Source organism: Papio anubis, chromosome 8 (genome assembly GCF_008728515.1).
Source record: "Papio anubis isolate 15944 chromosome 8, Panubis1.0, whole genome shotgun sequence".
NCBI lineage: Eukaryota > Metazoa > Chordata > Mammalia > Primates > Cercopithecidae > Papio > Papio anubis.
This window is the reverse complement of record NC_044983.1, coordinates 21,431,761-21,450,160: the sequence shown is the minus strand read 5'-3', so window position 1 is coordinate 21,450,160 and position 18,400 is coordinate 21,431,761. Positions and strand designations below refer to the sequence as shown.

General features: G+C 52.6%; 1 protein-coding gene across 1 annotated transcript in view; it reads left to right on the top strand.

Annotated features, from left to right (window-relative positions):
• LOXL2 (lysyl oxidase like 2) overlaps positions 1–18,400 on the top strand; it is a 100,203-nt gene that overhangs the window by 80,760 nt on the left and 1,043 nt on the right. Inside the window, exons 9-13 of the mRNA XM_021942139.2 lie at positions 2,097–2,262; positions 6,384–6,627; positions 12,922–13,037; positions 14,475–14,611; positions 17,692–17,803. Coding sequence (XP_021797831.1) covers positions 2,097–2,262; positions 6,384–6,627; positions 12,922–13,037; positions 14,475–14,611; positions 17,692–17,803 — 775 coding nt within the window. The remainder of the gene's footprint in view (positions 1–2,096; positions 2,263–6,383; positions 6,628–12,921; positions 13,038–14,474; positions 14,612–17,691; positions 17,804–18,400) is intronic.

Sequence of the window (18,400 nt, the reverse complement as noted above, 5' to 3'; positions counted from 1 at the left end):
ACTGTCTCCCATGGGCTGGGTGTGTCCAGGTCGCTCTGATGGGAGGTCCTGAGCCCTGAGCAGAAGCCGCCCGGGGTCCCCTGCCCTGTGGCTCTTCATTCCAGCCTCTAGAAGGGGCAGGCGTTTGGAATAGCTGCTTACGCCCTCTGGGAGCTCAGCTTCCCCAGGCAATGCAGTGTTTCTGCTAATACTGTTTGTGACAAGCCAGTGCACTCTCTAAATCTCCAAGGAGAGTGGAAAAACAGTGCCACGTTTCAAGGGAGTCTTTGTCCAGATATTTTTCTTCCCGGTCAGCTCATTCCTAAGACACCTGGGCCTCAGCTGGGGTCATGAAACTGGCCTGGGACTGACATTTGTACCAAATCTGCCACTGATCACAAGCCCCATCCCTTCTCAAGTCCCCAGTTCTTCATCTGGAGGATGGAGGGTGGGTATTGGTCAAGTTCTCTAGAGAAATAGAACCAATAGCTTGCATGAATGCGTATTTGTGTGTGTGTGTGTGTGTGTGCACGCGCTATCAACCAATAGGATGTATGAGTGTGTATTTATATATGTGTGTGTATATCTCACACACACAGCATGAAGAAAGGTATTTCTTTTCAGGAGTTGGCTCATCCAGTTATGGGGTTGGCAAGTCTGAAGTCTGCAGAGTAGACCAGCAGGCTGGAAGCGTTGATGTTGCAGCTTGAGTCTGAAGTCAGTCTGTGGTCAGAATGGCCTCTTCCTTGGGGGACCTCAGGTTTTTTTTTTAAACCCCTTAAGATCTTCAACTGATTGAATGAGAATCGCCCATATTATGGAGGTTAATCTGCCTTACTCCAAGTCTACTGATTAAAATGTTAATCTCATCTAAAAACAGCCTCACATAAACATCTAGAATAATATTTGACCAAGTATCTGGGTACTGTGGCTTAGCCAAGTTGACACATAGTATGAACCATCACAGGAGAGCTTAGATGAGATATAAATACTTCCAAGGCCCTTCCTATCCTGATGGTCTGTCTCTGACGATCCTGAGAAGACCTCCTTGAGCTCTAATCCTACCTCAGCCTCCAGGCCCGAGAGACCTGAGGAACACAGCACCTGTGTGCTCATCCCGTTTCTGTACCTGACGGCGCCCATTCTGCTCCTCATTTTTCTCTACTCGAAACTTCTCTGAAGTATGAGAGTAAATCCTAACAGTATTTTGAAGCCCCATAGAGCAAAGGAGCCAAATAAATCCCAGCATCCTAAGCCTCGGATCTCCTCAGCTTCTGTGCAGAACTGCTCTATTAATTGCTCTTTAAACTGGGGAAAATCTAAATTCAGAAGTTCCTCTTTATAACATGTCTAACGGGCCGGGCGCGGTGGCTCAAGCCTGTAATCCCAGCACTTTGGGAGGCCGAGATGGGCGGATCACGAGGTCAGGAGATCGAGACCATCCTGGCTAACACGGTGAAACCCCGTCTCTACTAAGAAATACAAAAAATAGCCGGGCGAGGTGGCAGCGCCTGTAGTCCCAGCTACTCGGGAGGCTGAGGCCGGAGAATGGCGTGAACCCGGGAGGCGGAGCTTGCAGTGAGCTGAGATCCGGCCACTGCACTCCAGCCTGGGCGACAGCGCGAGACTCCGTCTCAAAAAAAAAAAAAAAAAAAAAAAAAATAACATGTCTAACGATTGACATATGTAAATAGATTTCTTCTCTCTCACCACTTCCAATCAACCAATAGCATCTAATCCCATTCGGGATTAGAGGAGAGAGTACAGTGATTGATTAGCAATGTCTGCCCTGGCTCAGGACTAGGAAGTGGGCAACCTGAGTTGTGTGCACCTGCCATTGCTGACATGCAGCCTTGCAGTGTTTGACCACAACCTTAGCTCTACTTCCCTAAGGGAGAGAGTGACAGAGTCCAAGTGCTAGGGTCAGGAGACCTGGATTCCCACCCACTCTGCCACCAACTAACTGCACAGCTTGGATAGGTGACTCTCTGTGCTTTCTCCATTCGAAAAATGGGATCATAAAAGTTGGGATTTTTGTGAGGCTGCAAGTTGCCAGGATATCAGAAAGTGACAGTTCAAGGTGATGTACCCACCACTTGTTTTGTTGGTTCTTCCAGGAGACCTGGTATTGGCATGGAGATGTCTACGCCAACAAAGTGGTCATGAGCGGAGTGAAGTGCTCGGGAACGGAGCTGTCCCTGGCGCACTGCCGTCACGACGGGGAGGACGTGGCCTGCCCCCAGGGAGGAGTGCAGTACGGGGCCGGAGTTGCCTGCTCAGAAAGTGAGAGCCCCTCCCCTCCCTCCCCACCGGGCTCCCGAGGCGACCAGAGTCCCACCAGTTATTCCTCAAGAGACTCTGAAGGCTTGCCAGGAGCCAAGCAATAGAGGAAGGTGGAATGAAATCCTAAGGGAGAAAAACTGGGGGCAAGAGAGATGACTGCCACCCCAGCCACAGATCGCTGTCTATGATGTAGTGGGGAGAAAAGGGGGAGGAAAGAGCTGCAATCTGTAGCCCAGGTTCAGTCACAGGACCACTGCTACCGCAGTGACCCAGGGCAGACTACATGACTGAGAGCTCCTCCGTCATGCCAGTTAAATGAGAACGATGACACCCTCCATGGGTGTTGGCTTCCTCCCTCCACCTCCTCCGTGGAGCATTTCCTGTTTTCAGACCTTGAAAGTCACTTAGCTGCCTGGTGGTTCGCTGGGAGTCCTAGAGAGATTGAGGCCATAGAGGGAATGCCAGCGAGGGATTCAGGATGACCCACTTCCTGAAGCCTCCCTCCCATGCTGAGAGAAGAGGAGCAGTAGACTCCCTTTTGGAATGCTGTCCTCCTGAGCCCAAACCCTGTCCTCCCTTTCCTGGCCTTATAATATAAACCCACACGTAGCCATCTCCATTGGGAGGCCCAGATACTGGCCAGAGAACTTGAGACCAGAGCCTGCCTTATTGGCTGATCTTGGAAAAGCGTGTCAGCCTCTGTGGTCTATAGTTGTAGTTTTCCCTAGAAATTAGAAATCAAGTGTGACAATATGTGCAAGGGCTTGGTAAAGAAAGATGCACTGTCATCCTGCCATCACAGAGAATGAGGGATTGAACTGAGCCCAGCAGCTGCGTCTCCCACCAACCCCTTTTAGATTCACTAGCATCTCCTAGCCCTCACAAAGCAGGACGTCAGGGCAGGCTTCTCTGGGTAGACATAACACGCTATCACATCCTGTGTGAGAGGAGAGATGGTGAGATCACCACCCTACCAGCTCCCCAGGGGAAAGCATCCCAGCAGAGAGGAACAGCCACTCCCCTGTCGGGGAACTTTTCTTTATTTATCAATTTATTTATATTTGCAATAGTCCATCTTTTCTAGAAGGAAATTAAGATAATACAAACCTAAATACAATTCAAGATAGCATAAAGTAAAAACAGATGAAAGACAGGTGCTGGCAAAATGGTAGTGGCTTAAAATGGAGCCAGGGAGGGGTTAATTTTAAAAACGTGTACTGGGGGTTCTATACATTTATTATGAGTAGGTCATTAATTTCACAGTGAGCTTCCTGGCAGCCAGAGCAGAGAGAAAACTGGTCATTCATATAACTAACAGTACCTATGAGATGAAAACTAACCCATGAGTCAAGAGAAGCCCACAACTCTAGAGATTCAAGGGAATTTCTCTCTGAGGACTGAGATTTATGAGATGAACGATGCCCTCAGATTCTTATGGAAGATCCAAAAATGAGTTTTGTGGGGCGATTTCTCAGAATGCTCCACAGCTTAGGCTGAAGCATCACTGGGAGTGTGTCTGCAGCGGGGCAGTAGCCCTTGGGGCCAGGAACACAGCGCTTGGCTCCTCTGGCCGAATGCATGTTGGAGTATTCGGGGAAATAAAGTAAGTCTTCAGCAACCCTTCATAATATCTTACTCTCACCCCACCAACTGCATGTGCTGGAAATCTACACATCCTCCTTGATTCTCCCTCTTCCTCACCATTCCCCATGTCCAGTCCCTCTTGATTTTTACCTTTCAGTATTTTCTCAACCTTCTCTATGTCTTTCCCTGCCACTGTTGCTGCCTGTGTCCAGATGACCACCTTCCACACAGCATCACTGCAAAGGATATCCCCACAGTGACACGTGCCCCTGCGGTGGCTTCCCCTCCTCTCCCCTCCCCAAAGCCAGAGCCAAGACCACCTCCCACTTAAATCCCACCCAAGGGTCCCACTGCACTTCTGTGACCAGGGGCTCACACAGGGCTCGTGTTGTCCGGCTTCCTCCCAGGCCACCCCCACCCATCCTCAGTGTCTGCACCACACTGGCTTTGACCCTTCCTCGTGCCGCAGGGGCCTGGCACAGGCTGTGTGTTTTGTCCCAATCTCATCCTTAGTGTTATTTCCTCCAATCGCCACCCCTCCTTCAGAGAAAAACTAAAACACAACTTCTCCCAAAGAAGCCTCCTGACCACCCACCCGACAGGCTCCTCCTGTTACAATTCCCATCATACCCCGCATTTCTCCTGCCAGCTCTTGTTGCAGTAGTCATTATTATGTGCTGCATATGTCTCTCTCTTGCTAGAGTCTAGGGTAGTTCCACCTCTGCCTTGCTCAGCTCTGTCCACAGAGCCTAGTACAGTGCATCGTAATACTCAAGCCATGGGTAGGTGGAAGGATGCCACTTAGGAGTTCCGCTGCCTGCAGGATGCAGGGGAGGCCAAGCCCCAGCCCATGGCAGGTGTTGAGATTGCAGGTCCCAGGCTCCCAGCTAAGCACAGAACATGGTACATTAACGATCTCTTTCCTCGCGAGCTGGAGGGAGAGCCCAAGTGGAGACCCCTGTGCTCAGCTCAGAAGTATTCAGAGGAGCTGTCAACTAATAAGAGGCTCACATGACACCCTCATAAAAATCAGCATGCCCAAAACACTCAGTGCTGGGCAATGCTGCATCTTGCATAGCCTCCAAGAAGACATACTTGTCAGTAAACGGGAGCCTCCTGATTTACGGCTTCCATGCCCCACCCCACATGCCATCTGTGTGCACCCTTTCCCTGCCCTTCGGTTCCATACCCAATTCTTGCGAGTGGATCTGCTCTCTAGAGGATGCGAGCTCCTTCAGGTGCCAGTGAGCGCACAGGGTTTACTGAGAACCCGTTGGGCTCTGCCGCAGCCTATAAGCCTGGAGGGGGAGGGGAAGAAGGGAGACAGAGCTCCCTCCATGTGCTGGTGAACTTGAGGGAAGCAAAACTCACAGACTCTGCTTGCTTAAAATTTACAAGCAATTCTGCCAAGCAGTCTAGGGGAAAAAAAAATTTACAAGCAACTTGTCAAAATAAAAGATGGCAGGATCTTGTGATCACTGATTCATATATGGCATTTTTCTGGGTACTAGAAATGCTCACTGAAAGCTCGCTTTTAAAGGTAAAGCCTACAGTTACTCCTTTTGCAAAGAAGCTAAGCTTCCTAATACAATTGTTTAGTAAACGTAGATTGTAGCCATCAGTCATTCTTTTAACACCTGCTATGTGCAGTGCGCTAATTGAGTAAATCAAGCGTTGTAAAAGACAGGCACCTGGGGAAAACTCTCCCATAAGGCAGCGGTGTGTGCCGTGGAACCTGGAAGAACCTGTTAAGAAGGCAATTTGGCAATAGGAATCAGAGACTTAAAAATAGACAATGCTTTCTCCTAGCAGTTTCACTTACAGAGATATATTCTAAAGGAAAAAAATAACTTATATGCACAGATTTACTACAGGGTGTTTATCGCACCTTGTAACTGCAAAATTCCAAACAGCCAATGTATCTAAAAATATGAGATAGAGCTAGGAATTAAATATTATGTAGCCATGAAATGAGTGTGCTGTAATGGATATATGTCAACGTGAAAATATGACAAGATGGATTTTAAGGGAAACAGTATTAGCACACCATAACTCTACATACAATATTATACATGTTGGAAAATACATCATTTCCAGAAGAAGCAGACCAAGGTGTGAGAGGTGTTCTTTCTCTCTGGGTAGAACAATCACATCGTTACTGTTGTTTGTTGCATTTTGTTATTGAAAATTTGAAGCCACTTGAAAGTAGAATAATATCAACCCCCGTGTGCTCCTCACTCACATTCAGTGCTCACGAGGCGCGGGATCTGTTAACATACCATGGTCTGTGCTTAGCTGGAAATTTCAACATCTGGCTCATCTGCACCGATAACTGAAGAGTTGTCAAAGAAGACTCACAGCAGAGGGAAAGAGGAATTTAGGGTCTTGCTGAACAAGAAGGTAACCTTGAGGAGCCCTCGAGCCATTCCAGAAGGTGGTGGTAGACAGGAGAGGGATTTGTCCCAGCTCAAGACTCAGAAGTGGGAGCCTTGGGGAGGGGTCTCTTGCCTTGTTGACCAGCATGCTGTCTTCCGCAGCCGCCCCAGACCTGGTCCTCAATGCGGAGATGGTGCAGCAGACCACCTACCTGGAGGACCGGCCCATGTTCATGCTGCAGTGTGCCATGGAGGAGAACTGCCTCTCGGCCTCAGCCGCGCAGACCAACCCCACCACGGGCTACCGCCGCCTCCTGCGCTTCTCCTCCCAGATCCACAACAATGGCCAGTCCGACTTCCGGCCCAAGAACGGCCGCCACGCGTGGATCTGGCATGACTGTCACAGGTAGGCCTGGCTCACCACCCTCCCCGCTAAGCTGCCCGGTGGACGTCCTGTGGGCCCCAGATGGGAGTTCAGAGTTGCCAGGGTCACTTAGAGCCAAGAGGCTGCGTGGCCTGGAGATAGGATCCTCCTAAGTGGGGGGCTTGCGTCTGCCACACTAGCTGTCACATTTCCCGAAGCCATTCTCCACTCCAAGTTCCCCTGGCCTGCCGCCCCTTCTTCCTGCCTCCAACACTTCTAACATCAGGAAACACACTTTGTTTTGAGCGCCCATACCCTCCTTGTTGACCTTCAGCCCATGGTTTCCAAGTGTGTCCACAGGTTTGTGCGCTGCCAGGTACTGCAGGCTCTGCAGTTGTTGGACTCTGAGTTTCTTTAGAAATATTCCCAGCCTGGCGCGGTGGCTCACGCCTGTAATCCCAGCACTTTGGGAGGCCGAGGTGGGCAGATCACAAGGTCAGGAGATCGAGACCATCCTGGCTAACACGGTGAAACCCCATCTCTACTAAAAATACAAAAAATTAGCCGGGCGTGGCGGCGGCGCCTGTAGTCCCAGCTACTCGGGAGGCTGAGGCAGGAGAATGGCGTGAACCCGGGAGGCGGCGGTTGCTGTGAGCTGAGATCATGCCACCACACTCCAGCCTAGGCGACAGAGCTAGGCTCTGTCTCAAAAAAAATATATATATATATATTTATTTATATTTATATATATTTATATTTTTTATATTTATATATATTTATATATGTATTTATTTATATATTCCATGTACTGGTATGTATTTTAAATACCTCTAGGAAGACAATGGATGTGGAGACTGAAGTCTAGGCCCAACAGTCCTGAGACTTGGTCTCTAAACGCAGCCATGCTTCTAGCCAGCTGCATAATGTCGGGTCAGCTGGGCCACATCACCTGGGACCTCGCCTGTCCCTTCCATCTCTGTCAGTCTGTGGACCTGATCCCAGCGCTGCAAATCCCAGACAAGGAGAGAAAAACAGGGTGAAATCCCACAGCCAACCCTGGCTAGAGCCACCACAAGCCATCTGCTCATCCTCTTACCTTCCCTTGTTTCTTTGTTTTCCCTTTTTTGCCTGGACTCTTCATCTAATCCAGAACCTGCTGTCTCTGCCTGTCCAGGGATTTTCTTGCTCAGACCTGAGCTGAGTGCGTAGAGGGAAGAGAAGCAGGCACACTCCGGGAAAGGAAGGGAGAGAGGCCTCTGCCATTCAATACAGCAGGAAGCCCCCGAGGGGCTACAGATGTGGCCTAGTCATTGCCCTTCCCCACACTTGGATGGCCCATCTATACAACCGAGCCTTTGCACCACATCCCTGCTTCTCAAAGTGAGGTCCTTGGACTAGAGGTATCTGCCACCACCTGAGAGCCTGGCACCTGCTCAATCCCAGGGCCCGTTGCAGACCTACGCATCAGCATCTGCATTTAGCGGGATTCTCAGGTGACCGTGTGCACACTTGAAGTCTGAGAAGCCCTTGTCTAGATGATGCTGAGGCTCCGCTGCAGCTCTGGAATGTGGTCATCACTGTTACGGGCAGAACTAACATGTCCTGCCCCCTTCTAAGTGTCAGGCCCAGGGAACCCTCATTTTCCTAGAAAAGGACACAGAGGCTTGGAGTTATCTCTTGCCCAAGATAACACTAGGAGTTGCAGAGAGCAGGGATCCCGGCTCGTGCCTATCTGACTCCAAACCACATGCTCTTTCTTTTTTGTCTGCTGACTCTTCATCAGAAATCTATCTTTGGCTTTTTTTTTTTTTTTTTTTTTTTTTCATATCGCAACTGATGATCTGGTTCCATTCAAATCAGTTTGGGGATAGAGTTGTTCCACTAGTCTCCCAAGAAAGGACTGTGGTAGAATTCAGGGGTGCTGATTTTCCATTCCAACAGTTGAATGTTCTGAACGTCCTAATTAGCCCAAGAAAGTGTGGTCTTTATAGAGAAGTACGTCAGTCTTCTTCAGGGTGTAAGTCAGTAGAGTTAAAGTCATGACGGTATCGGTGCTTGGCTCCCTTTGGGGAACGTGTGGGTGGAAGCCCTGGGCGGCAGGGGCTGACGCTGCCTATGAGTCTGTAAGCAGAAGATAATTGCATCCCAGCCCTGCATATGGCGGCCCACCCAGAGATTACATGATAGGAACCTCCCTGTGCCATGTACTTACTCTCCAAGGACTCGGTCTCCTCTAAGAATAGGCACATGGCGACATCCTGGAAATGTTCTTCTGATCTGGGGACTCTGGCTCCCTGCCTGCTCCCCGCCACCCCCCACCCCCTCCACCCCCGCTTTTCCTGTGGTCTATTTTATTTCTTTGCTTACAGATGTTCCAGTCAATGGCTTGGGAGGGGATGGGAGGGGAAGGAAGGACATGCTGAGCACATGTACCATCTGGTCTCCCCCTCCTGGTCCATAGCTGAGAAACGATGACCATAAGATCCTAGGAACCTTAAGAGGAGTCCCTTGAGCTCCAGGTGACTTCTCCAGGTGCTGTGGGAGGAACAGGATCCTGGCCTCAAACCGCTGTTGGGTTCCTTTTGGAAGCTGGTGAGAGCTGGCTCTTCCTCTGCTCAAAACAAATATTTCTAGAAGTTTAATAGCCTATGTCAGCAGATTTGCAGACACTCTGAAGGCCATCTGGAGCCAGGCTTGAGAACCCCGGCTCAAATTAGTGGGAATGGGAAAAAAAAGCCATTTCCAGTTTAATTGATGCTACCTCGGGGAAGAGAGCTCTGTTCTTTGAAAGCCCTCGACTGAAACACAAAGATTGGCCCCCTTGGAAATGTCCTCGACAACCAGACCTGGAGGAAAGTGCCCCCAGAGTTATTTTCTCTCATGTGCACTGTGCCCTGGCCGATGGTCTCCATGCATCTCTCTCCTGCCTCTTGTGGGGCCACCGCTGCTCAACTGGCACGATGTGCCACAGCTCTGACAGGACAGAACATGGGGCACAGATGCACAACAGGCTCCACAGGCCGAGGGGCTTGGCTGTCCCACCTTGGGGGAGCCCCAGGAGAGGAGCTAGGAGTTGGAGAAGCAGGGGGAATGGGCTGCAGCTCAGATGACAGTCCTCCGGGTCAGGGGTGGCATTGCTGCAAAGAGGAGAGACGCCCTTTCACTCCACCCTGCCTACCACATGTGCGGCACAGCTTCCTGGGAGGATCGAAGCCCATAGATGTGATGTGGCCCCTGGGAGCCAATCTGAGGCCCTCATCTCATCTGTGGGGCTTGCTCCTGCCTAGCTGCTTGGCACAGGGGGATGGCAGAGTGGAGCGAGCAGAAGGGCCTCTGCCTTTCTGGCATCTCCTCCCGGGATGGAAGCATCCCCAGCGTTCTCTGAAACAAGGACAGGAGTGTTGTCCCCACTGTGGCAGAGCGCCTCCAGGACTGTCCCTTCCGGATGCCCTGGGGGCGTGTGGCTGGGGTGGGAAAAGATGTAGAGCGCAAGTATCTCCTCTGTAAAGGGCACCGAGCTTCTGACTGGGAGTTTCATTGGGGCCACCAACGACCTAGGACAGCAAAGAACATACCTGCTTCTCCCATCTTTCTCTGTACCAGCTTTATCTGCCATCCGTTTTGCATCCAACACCTGCTCCCTTGACGAGTGCCATGTCTTAAAACACTGAGCTCTGGGCTGGACACAGTGGCTCACACCTGTAATCCCAGCACTTTGGGAGACCGAGGCGGGTGGATCACTTGAGGTCAGGAGTTCAAGACCAGCCTGGCCAACATGGTGAAACCCCATCTCTACTAAAAATACAAAAATTTGCCAGGCATGGTGGTATGCACTGTAGTCCCAACTACTCAGGAGGCTGAGGCAGGAGAATTGCTTGAACCCAGAAGGCGGAGGTTGCAGTGAGCCGAGATCGCACCACTGCACTCCAGCCTGGGTGACAAACAAAAACAAAAAAGCATTGAGCTCTGGACTCTCACGGTAGAAGGCTGTGTCTCCTTTTGTCCAGATCACAGTGACCTCCGCCAAGCGTCAGGCTCTCTCTCCCCTTAGCGTTCTGGATTTTCCTTCCAAGTCCACGCTTCCCTAACTACCCCAGGGATCCAGTCCCCTCCTAACCGTCCAAGGGTCACGACAGCTCAGCCTGGGAAGAGGAGGAATACCTTCCTCGCCAGGACTCACCATCCCATCTTCCCAGAGTCCTGCTCTGTATTTCCTGGGGGTCATGGGTGGGTAGTGCTGGTGGCGGGGGCGGTGGGGCTCTAGGCTCTAATCCAGGCAGCTGGGAAGGAGATGTGGCTCTAGGGAGGGATGACTGCATACACCCGAGAGGCAAAGCGAAGATGCCCCGGACAGAAGCCAGGGAAAATTGGGAGACCATGAAACCAGCTGTTCCCCTCTTGAGTGTTTGCAGGGGAAAAACTGAAGCTAGGGAAGATTTAAATCAAGTCTGCAGGAAGCTGAGGAGCGGGATGGGGTCAGCCTTACAAGAGTCCGTCTGTGCGCTCCGTCTGAATTCTGTTTAGACAACGGAGCATCAACCTATTTCTCTTCAGTCTTTCCAGCCGGTAAACATGGTCACATAAGCCCCTCTCTGAGCGATGCAGACATTTTTTAGGCAGTGAGTCAGACCTCATGTCTCTTCTTGCTCCTTCAAGAAGCCAAAATAGACTTTCTCAAAGTCGTCACTTCCACGGCCACAAAATGCCTCCTTGTGAATGTTCTCTGGAGCTCAGGCTCAGCGTCATTTTACCCAGAAACATGAGTGACCGAGGGAAGCCCAACTTAGCAACTCCTGATATTTTTAGCACAGACAAATGCAGGAGGAAGGGAAAAGAGCCTCGAATTTCCTCGCAGGAAACCTATCCTGTTCATTGCTGTCTTCCCCGTGCCCCCACCACCACCCGTACACAGCAGAGGGAACCTGAGGCCAAGGGCAGGGGGCTGGGGAAGTGAGGAGCTCCCGCAGGCCTCGGAGTCGTAGCAGCAGTGGTAGTAGAGGTAATAAAAATCCTGCTACTGTGACTGCTATGATGGGAGTGTCACAAGGAAGGGGACAGGTATGTCAAATCCTGAGTACTCATGTGCTACCAGCCTCGTGTTAGTTATTTGACGCCATTCATCTTACTCAATCTTGCAGCCCCAAGAGCAGGCAAAGCCACCCTCTCCCCTTTGCCAAAGAGGAGGCTCAGATCCTGCACCAACAAAGCAGGGGACTCTGCTCCCATGACTTGGCACCTCGTTCCTCAGTTTCCCCCTTTTTCCAAATGTCCCTGTGATGGCAGAGACAAGCGTATAGGAATAGTTGCAGACACTTGGCGACGTGCCCATTGGAGGCTGGGATCAGGCTAAGACAACCTGCTTCCTTCGGCCCCGGGCCTGGGCAGTGCAGGCTTCGGGAAGGCCCCGCAGCAACAGGCGACAGCCCCAGCCCCGTTTCCCTTGTTTATTCTGAACCAAGGGCTATTCTAAACCAAGCACATGTGTTCCAAGACTCTGCATCTGTTCTCAATTCCTCCCGAGGGAAGAGAAGGAGTTGTTATGTAAACCAGCGGCGAGGGATTTGCAGCCTGCTTGCACAAGCTCTCCTGCAGAACTCCCAGAACCCCCAGGGACGTGCTTCCCTTTGCCGCTGGTGTGTGCCCCCGAGGATGAGTCAATGTCTCCTTCCCAGAGGGCCTCCCGGCTGTCTTTCTGCTCCTCCCTGCTTTATTTGCACACTCGCTGCTCACCTCCCAGGGCTGGAGGCGAAGCTGCAGGCCCTTCCTGACTGGGTCTGAAGCGCAGGCGCGACCTTGGGGCACCTGCATGTCCACACGTTCTATTCCTTACTGCTCCTGTTCTTTCTGCTTCTCCCCCTTAATCGTGCCTCCTCCCCTTTGGTTTTTCTCCCTACCCTATTCCATTTCAAAAGACATCAAAATGTGGGTTTTTCAAATTACCCGGAAGAAAGTGCATCAAACAGGAAGGGGCTGTGGAGAGCCAGTTGCGCGCTTATTAGAAACAATAGCTGGAGTTCTGTGCTTATCATATGCAGTGCCGGCTAATCGCTACCTCCCCAGTACCCACAGCACCCATGCATTACAACGGTTATTCCCGTTCAGCGGAGGAGAGGACAGAAGCTTAGCAAGGTGAGCAGTGGTCTGACCTCAGAGCCCTGCAGCTGCCTCCGAAGCACCAGCTTTCCTTTCCTCAGGCCTCTTATCCACTCCTCTCCCCACCCGGCCCCCTCTGGTCCCCTCGAAGTATTCCCAGAGGCAAATCGCCAGCCAGGCCTCTGCTTGCAAGCAGCAGTTGCTCCAGAAACTGACCTCCAGGCCATCTCTCTCTCACTCCAGGCACTACCACAGCATGGAGGTGTTCACCCACTACGACCTGCTGAACCTCAACGGCACCAAGGTGGCAGAGGGCCACAAGGCCAGCTTCTGCTTGGAGGACACAGAATGTGAAGGAGGTATCTGTGGGCGGAGTAGGGGGATGGGGGCCTCAGAGGGACTCGAATGCCCCTGTCTCCACGATCACCTGACTGGAGCCCAGGCCTGGCACTGACCCTGTGTCACTCTGACTACTGCCACCTTTCCCCACCTGGACCTTCCTTAGCTATAGTGAGGTGCTGGAGGCATGGGCATGACCTGGTTCCAGGGGCACCCGGATTCCCCAGAGCTGTGCTGACAGGCACTGGTCGGTCCACAGGGCCTCCTGGACAAGATCCAGGCCTCAGGACCCTGCTTCATCTGGGCTCAGCAGCCCAGACCCTGATCTCAATGCCCTTCCCACTCTGGCCGCCACCAACCTTTTTCTTTCTTTTTTTTTTTTTTTTTTTGTTTGTTTGAGACAGAGTCTCACTCTGTCGCCCAGGCTGGAGTGCAGTGGCTGGATCTCAGCTCACTGCAAGCTCCGCCTCCCGGGTTTACGTCATTCTCCTGCCTCAGCCTCCCGAGTAGCTGGGACTACAGGCGCCCGCCGCCTCGCCCGGCTAGTTTTTTGTATTTTTTAGTAGAGACGGGGTTTCACCGTGTTAGCCAGGATGGTCTCGATCTCCTGACCTCGTGATCCGCCTGTCTCTGCCTCCCAAAGTGCTGGGATTACAGGCTTGAGCCACCGCGCCCGGCCCACCAACCTTTTTCTAGTGTCCCAATGCCAAGTGTCCCTACCACACCAGGCTCTCACCCTTCAATTCTAACTCAAATGCCCCCTCTAAATCATGCCCCCAGGCAGGAGTGGCACTCTGCTCACACTTCTAGTAGGTCACTACACCTGCCCTGTGATCACCCGTTAGTGCACCTGCAGCTCTGGGGGCTCTACATGGGGAGACATGTCAGTTTTTCTTGCTAGACCCACTGTTTACAGCAGTGTCCAGGCATGGCAGCTTCTCAATAAATGTGTGTTTAATTTGTTCTTCATTGAAGCGGCCCGCCACTGACTTACCGTGAAATCACACAGCACACAGGTTTTGACCTCTTACCATGTGCAGATAACATGTGAGTGTCAGAGACATGGGCCTACACTCTACCTGCTGATCCTCTAGAGGAGACAGACAGTATGACCCGCATGTTATGCTAAACCACAGGCACCAAAGATTTCCCCAGTGCACACACATGCAGTTATCCCTAGGCTGAGGATATCACAGAAAGGCGAGGGTGGATCAGAGTAGTCAGGGAGGGCTTCATGGAGGAAGGGGACCTTGAGCCTGGCCTGAGGGAAGAGGCAGGATGTGGGTAGGGAATTGATTGGGGGGTTCTATTGAAATGAGAACAGATGAGCAGCCCACACAGTGGGGTGGGATGCTGAGCCCAGATGAAGCAGTGGTGGTGGCCTTGGGAGCAGGAAGAGGGCACGGCAGTGGGGTCATGGTTCCCTGGTGATGAGCTCCCCTTTGCCCCACCTGCAGATATCCAGAAGAATTACGAGTGCGCCAACTTCGGCGACCAGGGTATCACCATGGGCTGCTGGGACATGTACCGCCATGACATCGACTGCCAGTGGATTGACATCACTGACGTGCCCCCTGGAGACTACCTGTTCCAGGTGAGGTGGGCGGGAAGGGGTTCCAGCCCTCCAGGGGGAGGAGGGGAGGCCACCTCCACAGGCTCCTTCCCACTGGTGTCCACACAGGGGCATGGGAGTCAGTCCGTCTAAAGGGCAAGGTGCTACCCCCAGAGGCCATCACAGTCCATCAGTTAACCCAATGATGTCAGGCATGGGGGCCTGAGAATTAGGCGGTGCACAGGACCACAGCTGCCAGAGACATTCACATTTGATTTAGTTAACACCTGGTGCATGCCAATCATAACTCATCAGCAGGCTAGATTTGCTCCTCCGGCCAGTTTATTCCATCGATGCTCAGGCAACCCACACCTCTTGTCTCCTATGGAGCTCTTCTCTCCACCATCCCTGTTTCTCCTATGGCCCTAGCCTGCCTTGGTCTGTGCTGTCAAGACTGAAAACAAACTCATAAAGAGCCAGTCGCTCGCAAGTGTCTATGATTTAGCTCTTCCGGAAATATCTGCCTCATAGAGGAGGATCTGCAGAAGTGGCCGTTCTCAATACAAAGCAAATCTATAAGAATATGGAACATGAGAGACAGCCTGGCCAGGTGACTTCTTTGTCAGAGGAGTTGCCGGCGTTTGTTTCCACATACTCTGCCTGGGCGGAAGGCCAGCCCTGAGGAGGAACCGGGGGCCCTGGCTTCCCTCCTTCCTGAAAACAGCGGCATGTTCTGGCCAGGGCTCTAACTGGGGGAGACAAGGGGCATGGGGACCCTAATGTCTCTCTGCCGGTGCACGGGTGCACGTCCGCCTGCAGAAGCTTTATCTCAGCCTCTCACTGTCTCCTATATCCCAACCCATCTTGTTTCCCCGCTTGCCCTGTTGGCTAGCAAAGTGGATGACCAGAAATGTGTCATTCCACCTTGAAAGCTTTCCTGAGGGGGCATCCAGCCAGCCCAGGGCCTGGCCCACAGTCCCCACCTACAGACAGCCCTCTGAAGAAACAACACCTTCAGAGAAGTCACCACAGAGGGGCTTTCAGAGGATTCCTGGGCAGTGTCAGAGGCTGGAAAGCAGACAGCCAAGCACTTTTCCAGCCACAAGCCCAGAACCACAGACTTGGAGAGGTCTAACCAGAGAGTCATTTATTTTAAAAGATGAATAGCCGTGGCCATGTGCACGTCTACAGTGCCTGGTGGTTTGTGTTTGAGGTTTGCTATCATTTTGCCGGGTGAGTGTGTATCTCCCTGTATTCTGGCCAGTGCCATCCACTTAATAACCACTATGAATTGCCTAAGCCTGGGGAACCCATTGTTTCATTTAATCTCCCAAGGAAGGGGCATCATCATTACCTTCCTTTCACAGCCACACAACCCCAGACATATCAACTCTTGATTTTGTGTTCTCAACCCCTAAATGATACAGTTAGCAAATGGACTCATTAGGGGCATGTTAATACCTCCGATTAATCAAAAAGAATATTCCCCTTAAGATAGACATGGAACTTTAGGCGCTACAAGCACCGACCTGGGGATTCACGGGACACAAGTGCTGGCCTTCATTTCAGACATCAGTGGTGCTGTGAAGGATGGGAGGAGGGAGCTGGGCAAGAAGGAAGTGGCCTTCCACGCAGAGGGGCCTGTGCAGAGCTCAGAGGCAGGGCTGAAGGGGCCTCCTGGCTCCTGGTGGCCCCTGCTTTATCCTCTTCCTCATCATTTCCTAGATTCATAGATGTACAGAAACCTAAAGCCACTTCCCACAGGCCCTCGTTCAGCCTGCAGTAGTTGAATGGGGTGAGACAGTGGGGGACACACATTTCCAGCCCCACTTCCACCCCACATGTCACACTGGCTCTCATGCCCCCAACACAAGCCCTTGCTGCATTCAGCTGGCTTCATGGCTGCACTCAGCCGGCTTCATGGCTGCACTGTGGAGACGCCTGGGCGGCCGAGGAGCTGCCTGGACCTGCACAGCTGGAGGCCTTGGCATGTGGAGCTGTGTTTGCCCCATGCTATGTGTGGGCCAGGGATGAGGGGGCAGCTAGAATGGTTGGGTGGAAGAGAAAACTCAAGCCACCCTGGAGCGGGGCATGTACCTCCTTAGCTAAAGGGACAGGGCCCCAGCTGGGCCAGGTGCAGGCCCCCAGAACAGCCCCACGGAGCCAAAACACAGGGCTGGCTGCCAGGCTGGCCTTGGCTTCCCACAGCACCTCTTTGGGCAAGCCCAGTGGCCTGTTAAAGGGTCACGTCTAGGCCCTTCTGGGGCCCCAAATTTAGAGAATGTTCCTGAACGAGCAGCCTGTACCCGCCCCCACGCTATGGGTCGCAGCCCTTCCAAATGTGGCAGGACCCTTGAGGGAAGGCCTGTCATCTGCGTCCTCTGCCCCTCTGTTCACCACTGTTGTCTCTTCTCCCTCCCCCTCCCTTTCACTTTTCTCCTCGGGTCCTCACCACGAACCTTCCCTTTTCTGTCCCCTCACAGACACCCTCTCAGAATATGTCCTTCCTATTCCTGCTGTTCTGGGCAAAGTCCCTGCAGAGGCAGGGGTGGAAGGACGGGGAGAGGATGCGGCTTCTCCAGCAGCCCCAGAGCCAGGCCCTGGCCCAGCAGAACAGGCAGGGACACAGATCCCCAGGTCCCACCCATCATTTCAGAGAGAGAGGAAGGGACGTGTCCACAGTCACATGGCTGTGACGAGTGTCCCATCTCCAGTGCCCAGGCAGCCCTCTTCCCGCTTCCCACACTGCCAGGTCCTCCCCATACCCTTCTGCTTCTCCAGCATCTTCTTCTGGGGTCTCCCCAGACCCCAACTCCTGCCTCCCTCAGAACTCCCAGGAGGGGGTGACCCCCTTCCGAAGGCCCACCCTGGGTAGAGGGGTGTGTGTTACACCGCCATGGACAGAGGGCAGGGTCTCCCTCCTCCGGGCCATGCTCCCTGTGCTCCCTGACTCATCTCTGCCCCACCCCAAGGATTTTGTTGGGACCCACAGACTCCCTTCTTGGGTCCCGGCACCTGCCACGCTCCCCTTCCCTGAGGTCACTGGTCTCACAGAGCCCCAGGCCTGGGTGGAGGTGGCCGCAGAGGGAACCAGCAGCCTCCTCTGCCCTGCTTCTCCCCAGGTTGTGATTAACCCCAACTTCGAGGTTGCAGAATCTGATTACTCCAACAACATCATGAAGTGCAGGAGCCGCTATGACGGCCACCGCATCTGGATGTACAACTGCCACATAGGTAAGGTCCAGGCCGCCCCCGCTCCAGGAAGCAGGCGGGAGCTGCCCTACTTTCTCAAGGACCCAGAGGCAGCTTCCTAATTTGGGTAAAGAGCTCAGGGAATGCAGCCAGCATCACATTTCCACATTCAGGACGGAAGCCACAGACACACAGGCCTGGATGGAGACGGAGTTTTTACAGCCAGCTCCGGCCATGGAGAGAGGGTGGTACAGGACCGGGCCGGCCCAGCGCAGACCCCAAGGCTATTTAAGGGTTGGAGCCGAGGCCACTGGCTCATCATGCATGTGACCTCAAAAATGTGGGCATCAGCAATCTGTGGGCTCTGCCTATCGGGTTTTTCTGTCAAGAGCTGGAAGCTAGCAAACCACGGTTATTCCTAGTGTCCAATAAAGACACTTTTTTCCTTGGATGATAGGACTTGGGGAACAAGAGGGAAGGCAGAGCTTTTTCCTCTGCAGGAGAAGTCATGGGCCTCACTCTTGGCAAAATGTTAAAATTAAAGGCGCTATATTTATTCACTCGTTCACTCAACTTTGACAGAGCACCTGCCATGTGCCCAGCCCTAGAGATGGCCAGCGCCTGGCACCTGTCTTGTGA